This window comes from Hoplias malabaricus, chromosome 14, assembly GCF_029633855.1.
Source record: "Hoplias malabaricus isolate fHopMal1 chromosome 14, fHopMal1.hap1, whole genome shotgun sequence".
Classification (NCBI taxonomy): domain Eukaryota; kingdom Metazoa; phylum Chordata; class Actinopteri; order Characiformes; family Erythrinidae; genus Hoplias; species Hoplias malabaricus.
Window position 1 is genome coordinate 39908487 of NC_089813.1, and position 19357 is coordinate 39927843.

Genomic DNA, 19357 nt, shown 5'->3' on the forward strand with positions numbered 1-19357 from the left:
GGTTTATTTATAGACACCACTGAGAGACAAAGAGAAACAGAGATAACAGATGAGAACAGCAACTGAAAATATTCACTTTAACGTTTTCCCTCATGGAACTGTTTTCCTTTTAGGAAAAAAAAACTGATCTAAAGCACAGCCTCTGAATTTAAATTTGAATTAGTAAAAAATCAGTTGTTTACACTGTGCTGTGATTAAATATAAACAAATGTGAAGTGACTGAGTACAACTTTCTTTTCATTTCCTTTAAACTTTAAACTTGTAAAACTCTGCAAACCTGAACAGCTCTAAAGACGATTTCTTAATAAATGAGAGTTACACTAAGTATTTAAAGCAGTTTAGTGCTTGTTCAGATCATCGTGTGAGTAAATCAAGATCAGACAGAAAGGATAAAAGTCGTATTAACAGAATGAGATCAGATCAGCAGCTGCAGTTTCAGGGGGTGATTACATTACATTTGAAGAATAAGACAGCGGTGGTATTGTTGCTGTGAATGTTAACACACTCAGGTGCTGTGTGACTGTTCACACTGTTCACAGCCGTTTAGCGTTAGTTACTATGACCCTGAAACTGATCTGACCAATCACACGGCTTTAAATAATCCACTCAAATCCTCCACATCTCATCGGATTCAACACATTTATTAATCTGCCTTTCGCTCAAACGTGTGAAATATGTGTGTGAGTGTGTCTATGTACTCTGTGTGTATATCCTGTGTGTGTTTGTATCTGTGTACTCTGTGTGTGTGTGTACCCTGTGTCTGTGTTCTCTGTGTGTGTGTGTACCCTGTGTCTGTGTTCTGTGTGTGTGTACCCTGTGTCTGTGTACTCTCTGTGTGTGTGTGTGTACCCTGTGTCTGTGTACTCTGCGTGTGTGTGTGTACTCTGTGTGTGTGTGTACCCTGTGTGTGTGTGTACCCTGTGTGTGTGTACCCTGTGTGTGTGTACACTGTGTGTCTGTGTACCCTGTGTGTGTGTCTGTGTATTCTGTGCGTGTGTGTGTGCGTACCCTGTGTGTGTGTCTGTGTACTATGTGTGTACCCTGTGTGTGTGTGTGTATGTGTACTCTGTGTGTGTGTGTGTGTGTGTGTGTGTGTACTCTGTGTGTGTGTACTGTGTGTATGTGTACTATGTGTGTGTGTACTCTGTGTGTGTGTATGTGTACTCTGTGTGTGTATAGGTGTCCTGTGTGTATATGTGTACTGTGTGTGTGTGTATGTGTACTCTGTGTGTATGTACTCTGTGTGTGTGTGTGTGTGTGTGTGTATGCTGACCTAGTGTAGTCCAGTGCGGATCGTTTATGGTCTATTAATCAATCGGAGAGTGTCCTGTTCTCTGTCCGACGGTGTTTAGCGGAGGACTCATTAGTCTGAGTGCTATTAGCCAGTGGCGCATGATTTAAGGTGGACTGATGCCATGGCCCAGGTCCCTGAGGAGCTGATATAGCGAGTTAGCAAAAATGTGTCTGTACAGTGTGTTAGTGTCCTAACAATGCACTAAAACCCTAGCCAGAGGATTAGCATTGCTACATAGCATTTACAGAATGTCCATAGTTCTGTCTCATGAAACATGATCTAAAAATAGTTTTCAACAGATTCTAAACATTCATTAATAACTTTCCTGAAATTACAGTTTAAAATAGATTAATAATATAAGTAACACACAAATCTGGAAAAGACATTCACTAAAATACGTAAATAATTAATAAAATAGTAAATAAAACTTTGGAAGAACATCAACAACAGCAAAAAAACAAACAAAAAAACAACAACCAATCAATCCATAAAACCTTAAAGTGAAAACAAAAAAATAAAACATTTATAGGCCCAAGTGTTCAGTTCATACAGAAACATGGCTCTGACAGGGGAATACTTCATGCCGAGCTAAGACCATAACCCTTCACTGCAAAAAACACGTTTTAACACCATTTCTCCTTCAAATTCATCAACAAATCCAATCTTCTTCGGTCTGGGGTTTTGTAAAAACATTATAATGATTTTAAACACGTTCTAGACCTTTGACTGGTTTAAGTGATTTTATTCAGTGGAAACTTCCATCAATTATTCCATTAATTTCGATAAATGTTGCTTTTTTCAATGCAATGTGGAAACATTGAGCTTTGTTTCCAAAACGTTTTAAACATTTTTCTTTTTTTTTAAGAATTTCTTTTGTCTCTCAATGGAACGAGACTTGATCACTTTAAAGAAGTGAAATTATCTGGAAATAATATCAGATCTATTGACTAGATTGGAGAGGATTTCACTGTTTTTTGCAGTGTTTACTGCAGCCAGCTGAATGGTATGGAATGGTGAGTGAGGAGAGCCGTGTTTTTGGATCATAATCCGGGGAAAAGAGAAGGAAGTATTGCTGCCACACTGCAAAAACTATCCCATCTTAAATGTAGTCAACACATCTAATACACTCACTCTGAGTTTGACGTAAGAATATTATAATTCACCGGTTTCTGTTTTTTAAAATGTGCAATAAATTGTTTAAAACCACAAAGAAGCAAACTTTAGTTAATGATTTTAAACATTTTTCTATACATTTCTAAAGAAATCCGTTAATGCTCCAGACGCTTTTAAAATGGATTTAGCACAGAACAAAATTCCCACATCATTTCAAGAAGCAAGTCGTCCAAGTTGAGTCTGTAACTACGTAGCTTTACACAAGTCTATGAACTTCGGGAAAATAATGGTGGATTTGTTTAGGACAAAGTATAAATCTCCCATAAATGCATATAAAATTCACTCATTCATTGTCTGAAGCCCTTATCCAGTTCAGGGCAGTGATGGGTCCGGAGCCTACCCGGAATCACTGAGCGCAAGGCGGGAACACACCCTTGAGGGGGCACTAGTCCTTCACAGGGCGACACACCCAGTTTCATTATTTAAAATTTTGTTTAATGTGTTTAAAGAAATAAACCTTTCATTTCCAGTTTGAATTTATCCAGGTGTTGATTCCTATTTCTACTTTATTCATCTTTCATTTTTCAGATTTTTGATTTTCTCTCATTGTTTGCTTTTGTTGTTGTTGTTGTTATTGTTGTTGTTTGCTTTGTGATTTTCTGATTCTATTCTTTAACAGCATTTATAATTAAGAGCATATCTGCCAAAGGAAGTACACACTTTCTCTGCTGAAATATCACTGAAAACAGTTAAAAAAACTGTCTAGAAATAAGTGTAACAACCTAATGATATTCCAGTCTCATGATGAGAAATATTAGAGATCTCCACTAGATTTAAGATGGCTTCACTCGTTAAGGCATGATTTTCTGCAGTGTGTGTTTTTGCAGCATCCAGGGCTTTCACCTTCCCCCGAGACATGAGCCAAACATATTCCCCCGGCCACAACTGCAAGTCAGCACCAGGTCAAACAGAGGAAACTCAAATAAAAAGGGCCTTGGGGAAAATAAAAAGAGAATACCATGAACATGAGGGCGACCATGTTCACACATGGCCTAGAGGAATGTGAATATCCCAAAATCCAAACAGTAACACTCCAATTAGCACAAAGTTTTAGACAAATTCTGCAGAAATTATGACGTCCCGGCAAATGAAACCCACTTAATTCCTCTCGATAAACTTAATATTTTATTTTTCTCATTCTGAGAGTAACATAAGATTATTCAAAGCTGCAGTCAGTCATCAGTCATTTTTACCTTAGGAACACCAAGAAATTTATTTATTTTACATTGTTTTCTTGTGCACAATGCTTTCTCCATCGTTCCCGACTGAACCGGTTTATGCTTCACAGAGTGGGTCTCCCACATGCAGACATCGGGAGAATAGGTTCAGTACAGTCTCCCTGAGACAGCCAAGCCACTAGGTGTCAGTGTCAAAACACAAGAAAAATAAGTGCAGGAAATGACTGAGTATCTCTGTAGTTTCTCCTTGATATCTCTATAGTGTCTCTTTAACTTCTCCATAGTTTCTCCTTAATATCGCTGTAGATTCTCCTTAATGTCTATACTGTCTCTTTAACATCTCTGTAGTTTCTCCTTGATATCGCTGTAGATTCTCCTTAATGTCTATACTGTCTCTTTAACCTCTCTGTAATTTTTCCTTTATATCACTTTAGTTTCTCCTTAACATCTTTGTAATTTCTCCTTAACATCTCTGTAGTTTCTCCTGGATGACACTGAGGTCAGATGGAGAGAGCATGGAGACTGTAGCTTGTTTCTCCTGTTGCTCAGATATTTCTCCTGAAAGAGAGTTCAGGAATGTCCAGTGTGTCTCCTCTGGAGTCTGAGTGGAGGTCTCAGTGGCATCTCCCACTAAGCTCAGAACTAAAGAGCTCCACCGTTTTTCATCAGACCTCAGAATCTTCTCCGTTTTGATGCTGGACACGAGCGTCTCCCGTCTCCGTTTTGTCTGACGCTGTTTAGTTGGAAGGATTTTAGGATTAATAGCATTAAGTCTCTTGAGAGATTAATGAGCTAATTTTGGGAGCGATGAGTTAGATTTAACTGGGTTCTAGTTGCCAGGATGTCATTTCTCTGCAGTGTGCTCATAACACAGATCAGAATAAAGAACACTATTCATAATAATAATAATAAAGCAAAACACAGAATTAATTCGAGACAGAAATGAGTTTTTCCAGACTTTGGGATCTCCAGCATGTCAGCAATGCAGTGCACTGGAGAGGGAAATTCATGATTACTGTTTGTCTGCAGAATGTCCACTTGTCCAACCAGGCTAAAACTCAAGCGTGGTCAAAACAAGTTAAAGTCATGGCCCAAACTGAAGAGTGTCTCAGCACAGTGGCTTTATCTCCACGGATGACAAAAATGCTCCAAATAAAACCAACAAAACAAAACACACAGACTCACTTTGGACCCCTGTCCAGCAGCAATGTAGGGTGGGACGGGGGGGAGGGCCGAGGAGGGGGAGGGAGGGGGAGGGAGGGGGGAGGTAAGGTTGGGGAGGGGAGGGCAAAAAACACAACAATGAACAAATGTAAACTGTAAAAATATGAACAATACAAAACAAAGCCTCACACCGTGAGAAACGCTTCAAAACTTTAGCTTTAGCATTAGCTTAAACCCAGTGGTCGCCTTTTTGGTGAAAGAAACTGGATCCGACTGAAGTGTTTCTGCGGGGTGAGTCAAATTCCACCCAAATAAAACCACACTGAGGTATTTGGACACTTCTGATTCTGAGAGGTGTGTGTTCCCTCTATAAAACTCCACAAAATGAAATGGAACACTCATGGGCTGATGGGCTACAGGGGTGGGTACAGTCCAGCCCAACGTCAAAACATCTGAACATTTTCATTTGATCATTTTCAGTCCAACAAGGCGCTAAATGCTATAGTAATTTTATAGTTTAGTGGTTTCTTGTTGAAAAATATTATTTTCGTTGAACAGATAATATAAAATAATATAAAATAAAATTGTGTGATACTGTGCAGGTGTAGTGTTTGTGTGACACTGTGCAGGGGTAGTGTTTGTGTGATGCTGTCTAGGGGTAGTGTTTGTGTGATGCTGTGCAGGTGTAGTGTTTGTGTGATGTGGTGGAGGTGTAGTGTTTGTGTGACGCTGTGCAGGTGTAGTGTTTGTGTGACATTGTGCAGGGGTAGTGTTTGTGCGATGCTGTGCAGTTGTAGTGTTTGTGTGATGTGGTGGAGGTTTAGTGTTTGTGTGACACTGTGCAGGGGTAGTGTTTGTGTAATGTGGTGCAGGTGTAGTGTTAGTGTGATGTGGTGCAGGTGTAGTGTTTTGTGATGTGGTACAGGTGTAGTGTTAGTGTGATGTGGTGCAGGTGTAGTGTTAGTGTGATGTGGTGCAGGTGTAGTGTTTTTGTAATGCTGTGCAGGTGTAGTGTTTGTGTGATGTGGTAGAGGTTTAGTGTTTGTGTGACACTGTGCAGGGGTAGTGTTTGTGTAATGTGGTGCAGGTGTAGTGTTAGTGTGATGTGGTGCAGGTGTAGTGTTTTGTGATGTGGTGCAGGTGAAGTGTTAGTGTGATGTGGTGCAGGTGTAGTGTTTTGTGATGTGGTGCAGGTGTAGTGTTAGTGTGATGTGGAGCAGGTGTAGTGTTAGTGTGATGTGGTGCAGGTGTAGTGTTTTTGTAATGCTGTGCAGGTGCAGTGTTTGTGTGACGCTGTGCAGGTGTAGTGTTTGTGTGATGCTGTGCAATTGTAGTGTTTGTGTGACACTGTGCAGGTGTAGTGTTTGTGTGACACTGTGCAGGTGTAGTGTTTGTGTAATGTGATGCACGTGTAGTGTTTGTGTGATGCTGTGCAGGTGCAGTGTTTGTGTGATGCGGGGCAGGTGTAGTGTTTGTGTGACGCTGTGCAGGTGTAGTGTTTGTGTGATGCTGTGCTTGTGTAGTGTTTGGGTGATGCTGTGCAGGTGTAGTGTTACTGTGATGCTGTGCAGGTGCAGTGTTTGTGTGACGCTGTGCTTGTGTAGTGTTTGGGTGACGCTGTGCAGGTGTAGTGTTACTGTGATGCTGTGCAGGTGTAGTGTTACTGTGATGCTGTGCAGGTGTAGTGTTTGTGTGATGCTGTGCAGGTGTAGTGTTTGGGTGATGCTGTGCAGGTGTAGTGTTTGTGTTATGTGGTGCAGGTGTAGTGTTTGTGTGATGCTGTGCAGTTGTAGTGTTTGTGTGACACTGTGCAGGTGTAGTGTTTGTGTGACACTGTGCAGGTGTAGTGTTTGTGTGACACTGTGCAGGTGTAGTGTTTGTGTAATGTGGTGCAGGTGCAGTGTTTGTGTGACACTGTGCAGGTGTAATGTTTGTGTAATGTGATGCACATGTAGTGTTTGTGTGACACTGTGCAGGTGCAGTGTTTGTGTGATGCTGTGCAGGTGTAGTGTTTGTGTGATGCTGTGCAGGTGTACTGTTTGTGTGATGCTGTGCAGGTGTAGTGTTTGTGTTATGTGGTGCAGGTGTAGTGTTTGTGTGATGCTGTGCAGTTGTAGTGTTTGTGTGACACTGTGCAGGTGTAGTGTTTGTGTGACACTGTGCAGGTGTAGTGTTTGTGTGACACTGTGCAGGTGTAGTGTTTGTGTAATGTAGTGCAGGTGCAGTGTTTGTGTGACACTGTGCAGGTGTAATGTTTGTGTAATGTGATGCACGTGTAGTGTTTGTGTGACGCTGTGCAGGTGTAGTGTTTGTGTGACGCTGTGCAGGTGTAGTGTTTGTGTGAAGCTGTGCTTGTGTAGTGTTTGTGTGATGCTGTGCAAGTGCAGTGTTTGTGTGACGCTGTGCTTGTGTAGTGTTTGGGTGACACTGTGCAGGTGTAGTGTTACTGTGACGCTGTGCAGGTGTAGTGTTTGTGTCATGCTATGCAGGTGTAGTGTTTGTGTGACATAATGAAGGTGTAGTGTTTGTGTGATGCTGTGCTTGTGTATTGTTTGTGTGACGCTGTGCTTGTGTAGAGTTTGTGTGACGGTGTGCACGTGCAGTGTTTGTGTGACATTGTTAAGGTGTAGTGTTCGTGTGATGTGGCGCAGGTGTAGTGTTTGTGTGATGTGATGCATGTGTAGTGTTTGTGTGACACTGTGCAGGTGCAGTGTTTGTGTGATGCGGGGCAGGTGTAGTGTTTGTGTGACGTTTTGCAGATGTAGTGTTTGTGTGATCTGGTGCAGGTGTATTGTTTGTGTGATGTGGTGTAGGTGTAGTGTTTGTGTGATGTGGTGCAGGTGTAGTGTTTGTGTGACGTTTTGCAGGTGCAGTGTTTGTTTGATCTGGTGCAGGTGTAGTGTTTGTGTGATGTGGTGTAGGTGTAGTGTTTGTGTGATGTGGTGCAGGCGTAGTATTTGAGTGATGTGGTGTAGGTGTAGTGTTTGTGTGATATGGTGTATGTGTAGTATTTGAGTGATGTGGTGCAGGCGTAGTGTGTGTGATGTGGTGCAGGTGCAGTTTTTGACGTTATACACAGGGGGCAGTATTTTTCATTGTTTATTTCACTCAGGTGACAGTATTAACTGGAGGTGGGGTTTCAGACCTCTACTCAGATCCTAAAGGCCATCAGGTTATTTGTGTATTTTTGGAAGCTAAAGCATGGAGTCGTTTACCACAGTGCCCCCCTGTGGATGGGAGAAAACTCGAGCGGCGCTGGACATCTCACCTCTCGCAGACGCGCACGGTCCAGGCGGCGATGATCCAGGACGAGATGCTGAAGACCAGCAGGACTGTGCCGGGGCAGATGGTCATCAGCGTCTTCATGACGAAGCGCGTGTTGAAGTTGATCTTGTTGAGCGCGCCAATGCTGCGCGACGATGCGTCCGTGAACAGTTTGCTGTGTAGCAGCATCACACGGCCGATCAGGTACAGCCTCAGGAACATGGGGATGGACAGGATGATGTCCACGTCCGCATCCGCCACCGACGGCGCATATGTAAAGGCCAAGCGCGCTGTCCAAGTGAACACGTAGTGTCCTGGTATCGGGTGTATGGCACACACCAGCAGCTCCAGCACGATGAACAGAATCCGCTCGTACGTCATCGCTATCCTCCAGTCGTCAGCTCCGTTATCCACCATGAACAGCTGTGAAGAACAGACACAGGCCAGAGATGGACCAACACTGGCACAGAAACTAGCATAGATTCAGACTCAATCATTTAGCAGAATCACATACAATATGCTCAACACGCTCTGAGGAGAACACTAACCACTGGTTCGGTTCCATAATTGGCAAGAAATTTACATTTGCTAACATTATCCTGAGGTTGTAGGAAAAGGATGGTTTAGTTCTCCTTTATTTAACGACTAAATCCCAAACAACAGATCCCCAAAGCTGTCTCTGAACTGGACTGTACTCTGTAAATATAAACACAGCTAGAGTCTGACGCATGCGGCTCGCTCCAGAAAAGTGTTGATGGAGTTGAGTTTCCCTCTGAGCTCCATCCCCTTTCCTTTACTGACGCTGTGGGAGCATTTGGGAACTGAGGACACTCAGCGCTGCAGGTTTGTGAGTGGAGTTTTTGAGTGGAGTTCTCTCTTGATACGAGACTCCAGCTGCTCCACAGTCCGTGGTCGCCGTCGTCTGATTCTGCTCTTCACGACGACCACAGGAGACAGATCTGGACACAGGCCATCACCAGAGAGCTGCAGGCGTCAGATTCTAAACATGTTTATAATTACAGAGTACAGTCGAGATGTTTAGAGACAATTTTGGAATTTGTTGTGCTTTTTTCAAACAAACTTTTTTTTTTAAAATATCAGAAACATGTTTCTCCAAAATATTTCACAGGGACTGCAGGTCTGAACATTGTTTTTGTTTGACCTTTGACCCCATGTGCAGTATTATAACATTTCTGAGAAATCCATCAGTGAATCTAGAAACGAATCCAGAATAAACTCTAAAGTGTATAACATGTTCGTCCTTATGTTTACAGACGGGTTCCCAGACATAAACCGCTAACCCGAGTGACTGGCAGAGGCTCATTGGATTATGGGTCCTATTAGCCAACAGCTAATTCCTATTAGCCCAGGGTACAATGACATCATCGATCCGACTTGGGGCATGCGGAGCTGTGATGTTTTAGTGGAACTACAGTGGCCAGTACATTTATTTCTGGAGATACTTCCAAGTCATTAGGATTTGGCATAAGAGCAACATAGCAATCTATTATACTCTCTCTCTATATATCTCACTGTATCTCTCTCTCACTTTCTGTCTGTCTTTCACTCTCTCTCTCTCTCTCTCTCTCTCTCTCTCTATATATATATATATATATATATATATATATATATATATATATATATATCTCATTGTATCTGTCTGTCTCTATTTATCTCACTATCACTCTCTCTCACTCTGTCTCTCTCTCCGTCTCTCTCTCTCGACTCATCCACTCACCTGAATTTCTCGTGCGTGATACATAATAATCAGACCAAGGAGAATTAGAGTGGAAAGGCTGATAAGGCATTTCAGTGCAAATGAATATGAGGATTCCTGTAGGAGAGAGAGACAGACAGATAGACAGACAAAGAGAGACAAAGAGACAAACAGAGACAAAGAGAGACATCAGTTCAGTGTAAATTCACAATGTCCATGAAAACAGAGCAGACATTACACTGCATCATTACTGTAATACACTACACAGTTACTGTTACACTGCATCATTACTGTAACACACTGCACAGTTGCTGATAGACTGCATCCTTACTGTAACACACTGCACTTACTTTAACACTGCATCATTAATGTAACACACTGTACAGTTACTGCTACACGGCATCCTTACTGTAACTCACTGCACAATTACTGTTACACTGCATCATTACTGTAATATACTGCACAGTTACTGTTACACGGCATCATTACTGTAATATACTGCACAGTTATTGTTACACTGCATCATTATTGTAAAACACTGCACAGTTAGTTACACTGCATCATTACTGTAACACACTGCACAGTTGCTGATAGACTGCATCCTTACTGTAACACACTGCACTTACTTTAACACTGCATCATTAATGTAACACACTGTACAGTTACTGCTACACTGCATCCTTACTGTAACTCACTGCACAATTACTGTTACACTGCATCATTACTGTAATATACTGCACAGTTACTGTTACACAGCATCATTACTGTAATATACTGCACAGTTACTGTTACACGGCATCATTACTGTAATATACTGCACAGTTGCTGTTACACTGCATCATTACTGTAACACACTGCACAGCTACTGTTACACTGCATCATTATTGTAAAACACTGCACAGTTAGTTACACTGCATCATTACTGTTACACTGCATAATTACTGTAACTCACTGCACAGCTACTGTTACACTGCATCATTACTGTAACACACTGCATTTACTGTTACACTGCCTCATTACTGGAACACACTGCACAGCTACTGTTACACTGCATCATTATTGTAAAACACTGCACAGTTAGTTACACTGCATCATTACTGTAACTCACTACACACTTACTGTTACACTGCATAATTACTGTAACTCACTGCACAGCTACTGTTACACTGCATCATTACTGTAACACACTGCATTTACTGTTACACTGCCTCATTACTGGAACACACTGCAGTTACTGTTACAATGCATCATTGCTGAAACACACTGCACAGTTACTGGAGGTGGAGGATATGGAGGGGAATTTTTCAGCCTCAATGGAAAGTATGGTGAATAGAGAGCAGAGTTTTAGAGGCTATTTTGAACAAAGGTTTGAGGAGGTTGAGCAAGTTTTAAAATGTTCACTAAACAAATGGAGCAGGAGGTAGATGAATGTCTGTTGCACTGAGATGAGAAATGGAAGAGGGAAATAAGCAAGATAGGTTGTTCTAGTGCCCCTACTTATCAAACTTCTTTTTATTATCCCACGCCTAACCTTAGTTTTATTGAGCAGTGTGAGAACTTTCTGTCACTAAGGCCTTTGGCTGATGCTGAGCTCATTGCCACATTGTCAACAGTTTTAACACAGTCCACTAAGAGCTGGTGGATGGCTGAGAAGACAAAGGTTCATAACTGGACTGAATTTAAGAATGCTTTTTTGTCCGCCTTTTTACCTTCTGATTATCTGATGGAAGTAGAAGAACAGATGCGTGTGACCGTCCAGGCTCCTGACCAAAGTATAAGAGATTTTGCCTATGATTCCAGAGGTCTGTGTTTAAAATGGAATCCCAATATGTTCGAATCTGAGGTGGTTCGGCGTATTATGAATAATTGCAATCCAGCTTTGGTCAGTAGTTTAAGGGGGATGATTCACACGGTGGAACAACTGGTTAAAGTTGGGTCGATGGTGGAGCGTGACTGAGCTGTTAAGAAGGACTACTGGGCAAGAGTGAATAGTCAGGCTTTTAGTGATAAAACAAAAAAGAAACCCAACAGTAAATGTGCCAGCAGTACAAATGTGGAACAAAGGGGCATTCACCATGTGGCATTGGCGAAAGCAGAAAATTTACATCAATTAGTTACACCCATTGAAATGAGGGGACTCCAAGGAGAAGCTGTGCTGGATACAGGTTGCACATATACTCTGATGCAGAAGAGTTTATAGCAAAAGATAGTGAGAGAAGGAGAAAATCATTGTTCAGGGTATCCCCTAACTTTTGTGTTAGCTGATGGTAAATCGCACTGGGCTTAAGGGAAGACGCAGCTGACTTATACCTGGCATGGGGATGTATGGTCCTTGGAGACCTACAGGGGTTGGACAGTGAAACTGAAACCCCTGTCATTTTAGTGTGGGAGGTTTCATGGCTAAATTGGACCAGGGCCAATCTTCATAAATTGCACATTGCACCAGTAAGAGCAGAGTGTGAAGGGGTAATTAGCAGAGGGTAAGAGCACAGTTTTGCTCAAAATATTGCAATGCACACAACATTATGGGTGACATAGCAGAGTTCAAAAGAGGACAAATTGTTGGTGCACGTCTTGCTGGCACACCTTTGACCAAGACAGCAAGTCTTTGTGATGTATCAAAAGCCACGGTATCCAGGGTAACGTCAGCATACCACCAAGAAGGACGAACCACATCCAACAGGATTAACTGTGGACGCAAGAGGAAGCTGTCTGAAAGGGATGTTTGGGTGCTGACCCAGATTTTATCCAAAAAACGGCTGGCCAAATCACGGCAGAATTAAATGTGCACCTCAACTCTCCTGTTTCCACCAGAACTGTCCATCGGGAGCTCCACAGGGTCAATATACACGACTGAGCTGCTATAGCCAAACGTTTGGTCACTCATGCCAATGCCAAACTTCGGTTTCAGTGGTGCAAGGAGTGCAAATCTTGGGCTATGGACAATGTGAAACATGTTGTTCTCTGATGAGTCCACCTTTACTGTTTTCCCCACATCCGGGAGAGTTACAGTGTGGTGAAGCCCCAAAGAAGCGTACCACCCAACTGTTGCATGCCCAGAGTGAAGCATGGGGGTGGATCAGTGATGGTTTGGGCTGCCGTATCATGGCATTCCCTTGGCCCAATACTTGTGCTAGATGGGTGCGTCACTGCCAAGGACTTCCAAACCATTCTGGAGGACCATGTGCATCCAATGGTTCAAACACTGTGTCCTGAAGGCGGTGCCGTGTATCAGGACGACAATGCACCAATACACACAGCGAGACTGGTGAAAGATTGGTTTGATGAACATGAAAGTGAAGTTGAACATCTCCCATGGCCTGCACAGTCACCAGATCTAAATATTATTGAGCCACTTTGGGGTGTTTTGGAGGAGCGAGTCAGGAAACGTTTTCCTCCACCAGCATCACGTAGAGACCTGGCCACTATCCTGCAAGAAGAATGGCTTCAAATCCCTCTGACCACTGTGCAGGACTTGTATATGTCATTCCCAAGACGAATTGACACTGTATTGGCCGCAAGAGGAGGCCCTACACCATACTAATACATTACTGTGGTCTAAAACCAAGTGTTTCACTTTCATTGTCCAACCCCTGTACGTTATGGATAATAGTAACTTGGCTTTTCCTCTTATTCTGGGGCTAGATTTTTTAACGAAAGCTCAAGTCCAGTTTAACTTGGAGGAAAGAGTTTATGGGGTATTTAATCATGGGAAGAGATGTTTCTTTCCATTTTAAACAGATCTCCATATAACTCTACCTGGTCACTATCAGCAGAATTAAGATGCCTTTGATACTTGATATTTTAGAATCTTTACAGGGGGCATCGTATTTTAGTTCTTTAGATTTAATGTCAGGCTATTGGCAGGTAGCAATGGATCCCAGAAGCAGAGAAAAAACTGCATTTATTACACATTTGGGTCTATACCGGTTTAAATCTTTGCCCTTTTGGTAAAAAATTGCAGGGGCCACGTTCCAACGGCAATATTATTGTTTATAGCAACATTTGGAAGATCTTAAAGCTGTATTTGCCAAACTTCATGCTGCAAATCTCACTCTTAATGTGAAAAAGTGCCAATTATGGAAGACTATATATAATAGTTATATAGTGGATATAATTCATATACTTACATATAAATACATTTTTTGGGACATGTTATCTCAGGAAGGGGGGTGGAAAGTTGACATAGAGAAATTGCAAGCTGTGACTAATTATCCTATTCCTCAAGACATTAAGGCTTTGCAGAGGTTTTTGGGCCTAGTGGGTATAGCTTTTTACTGCACAGTTAAAGCACAGTTACTGTTAAACTGCATCATTACTGTAACACACTGCAGTTACTGTTACACTGCATCATTACTGTAACACACTGCACAGTTACTTTTACACTGCAACATTACTGTAACACACTGCACAGTTACTGTTAAACTGCATCATTACTGTAACACACTGCAGTTACTGTTACACTGCATCATTACTGTAAAACACTGCAGTTACTGTTACACTGCATCATTACTGTAAAACACTGCAGTTACTGTTACACTGCATCATTATTGTAAAACACTGCAGTTACTTTTACACTGCACCATTACTGTAACACACTGCACAGTTACTGTTAAACTGCATCATTACTGGAACACACTGCAGTTACTGTTACACTGCATCATTACTGTAAAACACTGCCGTTACTGTTACCCTGCATCATTGCTGTAACACACCGCAGTTACTGTGACACTGCATCATTACTGTAATACACTGCACAGTTACTGTTACACTGCATCATTACTGTAACACACTGCACAGTTACTGTTAAACTGCATCATTATTGTAACACACTGCACATTGTAACATATTTACAATGTGCATATTTTGTAACATATATTGTAACACAATGCCGTTACACTGCATCAGTACTGTAGCATAGTATCATTACTATAACACACTGCACAGTTACTGTTACACAGTATAATTATTGTAATACAACGCATTTATACTGCATCAGTACTGTAGCACAGTATCACTGCTGTAACATACTGCACAGTTACTGTTATACTGCATAATTACTGCTACACTACATCATTATTGTAACACACTGTATCGTTACTGTTATTGTAATATTACATCATTACATTAACATTGCATAATTTTTGTATCATGGTCTCATTACTGCTACACTGCATCATTACTGGATCCCACTGTATGATTAAATAATGAATCCTCACAGCAGTGTTTGAACATTTAGTGTAATGACTTTTGAGGAGAAGAGTGACTGTTTCTGCAGTGAACACCCCTCAGTTCCAGACAGGTATCAGACTGCACTGTGTAGACATGAGTTTAAAATCCAGTGAACTGTAAGATACTGGTGCTTTAGTTCTGAGTGAGGAAAGAGTGACCTGCTCTGTGTTTGTTTAGGTGACAGTGTTCTCTGACAGCAGCAGGACAAACCAGCATCACTGGAATCATCGCGAGGAACCATCGTGCTGCACCAGGCTCAAGTTCTCCTTCATAAAAGAGATAATAGATATGTCCACCAAATGGTCAATCTCTGTATCAGAGAGGGGGCGTGGTCACCACTTAGAAAGGGGGTGTGGCCAAATCTCAGATAGGGGCGTGAAGTATATTTGATTTGTATGGATATACATGCTGCTATCAAGGTGACATTTTTTTCAGGAAGTCCATGTTTATTTCAGCAGGATGGGGCCAGGCCTCATTTTTGCATGTGCTTCAACACCGTGTCTCCGTAGACACAGAGTGTATGAGCATGAGCCGCCAGCGTCCAGATCTGTCTCCTATGGTCGTCATGAAGAGGAGAATCAGACGACGGTGACCACGGACTGTGGAGCAGCTGGAGTCTCGTATCGAGAGAGAACTCCACTCACGAACCTGCAGCGCTGAGTCTCCTCAGTTCCCAAATGCTCCTACAGCGTCAGTAAAGGAAAGGGGATGGAGCTCAGAGGGGAAACTCACCTCCATCAACACTTTTCTGGAGCGAGCCGCAGGCGTCAGACTCTAACTGTGTTTATATTTACAGAGTACAGTCCAGCTCAGAGACAGCTTTGGGGATCTGTTGTTTGGGATTTAGCCGTTAAATTAAAAAACACTATAATAACCCTTTATGTTTTTACTGAGATAGGAATGACTGACTGCACCTTTAAAGGTTCTATGCATAGTTTAATAAAGCCACGTTTTGGAGGAGAAAAAGAAATTTTATTAAAATCCAGTAATTTTATGCTTTTACTGAGACTTTCCCTCTGGTTCATGGCTGATTCAGACGCAGTGCTGTGTCCATTAAAAAGCTTCACTGCTGTTAGAGCTGCAGCGCCCGTGTGGTCAGCAGTGTCCGGTTACTTACGCGCGCTACATTAGATGAGGACACTTTGCCTATCTGGCTCTAACACAGATGAACTTGTTAACGTCCCTTAAATAATTGAGTGAGACTATAATTAAGAGTGAGTTCTCCCTCGGCCGGCTCCAGAGAGAGAGAGAGAGAGAGAGAGAGAGAGAGAGAGAGAGAGAGAGAGTGTTCCTCGTCACTCCAGTGACAGTCTCTTCTCTTCTGGGAGAGCTTTCCACTAGATGTTGATGATCACTGCTGTGAGTCCAATGCTGGGAGGGGCTTTATACTCCTCATTCTTATGTATAGCATTGGGTCTGGTGAATTTAAAATCATGTGCACTTGCTCCAGCGAGTTTCATTGTATGTGTTTATATAGTTATTATACACACAGCCCACACTGGGTACTAGACTCAGTACAGAGGGGTGTCCATAAACTTTTGGACCTGTAGTATATTCACAGATCAGGTTTCCCCCAGTCTAAGGCCACTCAGCCAATCATAATTCAGTCATAATTCATGTCATCATTCAATTCTGCTAAATGCTACATACCACTATTACTATGGTGCTTCTTAAAGCAACACTAGGTAGTATATTCATCTTAAAATTACAGCCTCAATATCATTGTGATGCTCCACTGAGCTGTGAAAGTGAGAATAGAGCCTCTGTCATTGATACTCTGGGCTCAGCACTGCAGAAACTGCACTATGCCAATTTCGGAGGAGGGTAGGATCCACCCCCAACTCCGTCCCCCTCCCCATTGATTTCAGGACACTGCTGTAAAAGTGAATTACACGCTGCAACTGTAGGGAGAGCCCAGGAGCAAAAAAACCTCAAATGTCTGTGAGAGTTGTTTTAATGAGCTGGTAATTCAGAGCAGTGTTAGCTTGTAGCCTGTAGCATCCAGAAATCCAGCCACACCCACAACTCCTTATTTGGGCACGATGACATGCCTCCAGAGTCCCGCCCCTCTCTAAATGACCAGTTGCTCTCTCAGGACGTGATGTCAGTGATGGATGTGTGTTATCAGTCCACACTTCCGTCCGGGGAAATACAAACACGTCTTCCCTGGGGTCTATTGATCTCCTCTGCATTAAAGACGTCCCATAACCAGAGTGGATTAGTCCCATAAAGATAATCTATATTTACTGCTGGGTTTGGAGCTGTAAAAGATTCTCCTGACGATGCACATTCAGACCTGCTCCATCCTTTAACCCTGCGCTCCAGGGCTGAGCGATGAATCAGGTTCAGTATCGACATCACGATACTGATCAGGGTTCAGTTTACAGGAGCTGCCGGTTTATTACCACACGGATTCTCAGAACACGGTGATGCACCGCGGGGTTAAATCTTTGCACTGGTTGGATGTCCTTTTTATTACTTAGGACACTTTTTAAATCATACCTGTGGAAGCTGATTTACACCTATTTCTCTTCTACTTCTAGCGTCTCTATATTAAATATTTTAAGGACATCCCGAATGCAATATTCAGTTGTTTTTAAATTTTATTAAATTAAATACAGATAGAAAACAACAAACATGATAGAACCTACGCCAATAAAGATAAGAATTTTAATTCATTCATTCATTCATTGTCTGTAACCCTTATCCAGTTCAGGGTCACGGTGGGTCCAGAGCCTACCTGGAATCATTTAAATTGTATACATTAAATATAAGAAACAATTAATGCAATGTTACGTCGGCCATCTGAGCTCTTTCTGGAGCTTCATTATCTCAACAAGCCCAAAGCTGCCATGGTTCACGCTGTTGGTCCTTTTCTGTTCCGGGGACCAATTCATGTGGGAGACAACGCAGAGAGGAACGATCCACATTTTCTTTTTTATTTGAAGTGGTCGAGTGAAATTTCTAAATTCTGGATATCACTCATTTATGACATAGTTAAGTGCAAGAAAATAAATAATGTGAAATGCTTCAGTTTTACTGAATGACAGTGAGCGGTGATAGAGCTACAGCCTAGAGCAGTTGTGTACTGGTCTCAAGTTGGTCTCACATATCTTCACTTGGAAAGCACTGCATCCAAAACAGAGAGGGAGCACAGGGGATGTTTAATTTGCCGTAGTGTTTAAATATTCTTGTATTTCAGAAAAATATAGACGTTTTTAGTTTGATAAGTCAGAAAAATTGCATTTAGTGATTTTTGATTTGTTCTTTTTCTGAGGTAAAATGTGAGTGAAGACAAGTGAAAACTTAAATAAAAGCAAAGTTCATGAGAGAAATCTAAAACAGACAAAACACGCAGTGAAATTACTTTAAGGACCAAGTCAGGACCAGGAAATTCAAATGCAAACAAATGTTGCATTGGGGAATGCAGGTGTCAACAGGTGTAGCATGTCAACACTCTCAGTGGTGGTCGCTGTGGTGGGACCCTCAGTGGAACATCTACTATACCTTTTAATTAGCGACCGAACTGTACCTTACTCTGTATTAACTGTAGATGTTAAAGTTGTGTTGCTGTCATTCGCCCCGTTTCACCTCCAGGACTTTTATTGTGTTCTTTTATTCTCCACAGTTGTGTAATGAAAGATTACAGAGATGGAGAAGTGAGCTGGAGAAGAGAATGTAATGAACCTTTAGGGAACACAACTGGACTTTAAGAAAAAGAAGATGAACGTTTATTGATCCCTTAGGGAAATTACTTCTCTGCATTTGACCCCTCCGTGGCAGTGAACACACAAACACATCCTAGTGAGCGGTTCTTCACACACACTAGGGTCAGTGAACACATAACCGGAGCAGGGGCCTGTGACCCCCTCGGGGGCAGTTTGGGGGTTAGGACTTCAGCCATGAATGAATCTTTCCTTGCCGTTCCTTGGGATTGAACTCCCTCCGGTCTCAAGCTCACTTCTTTAACCTCAAGGCCACGGCTGCCCCCAACACCACTGCTGTACCTTTAAAGTCAAATCAAATCAAATCTATTTATATAGCGCTTTATACAACTGACGTCATCACAAAGCAGCTTCACTTAATGTAAATGTAAAGGTACATTTACATTTATTACACCTTCTATGTGTGTTCTGAGCAGTTCTGAGAGACTGTGCTTTGAAGACTTTGTCCCACTGCTATTTGGAATAAGCTTCTTTCATAAATGGTGATATAAATTAATACAATTAATGTTTATGTTGTAATTAAGACCCTAAAAACATTCGAATGTATATTATGTTATTGGCTCAATTTTTCTATAAAACACCTCTTTAAGAGAATTGTATGAAATGGAAG

General features: G+C 41.9%; 1 protein-coding gene across 2 annotated transcripts in view; it reads right to left on the reverse strand.

Annotated features, from left to right (window-relative positions):
• Window positions 1–19357, reverse strand: part of kcnn1b (potassium intermediate/small conductance calcium-activated channel, subfamily N, member 1b) — a 58144-nt gene that overhangs the window by 24199 nt on the left and 14588 nt on the right. For both annotated transcript variants that reach the window (XM_066643804.1, XM_066643805.1), the window contains exons 3-4: window positions 9812–9907; window positions 8078–8496 (exon numbers count right to left, since the gene is read on the reverse strand). In XM_066643804.1, coding sequence (XP_066499901.1) covers window positions 8078–8496; window positions 9812–9907 — 515 coding nt within the window. The remainder of the gene's footprint in view (window positions 1–8077; window positions 8497–9811; window positions 9908–19357) is intronic.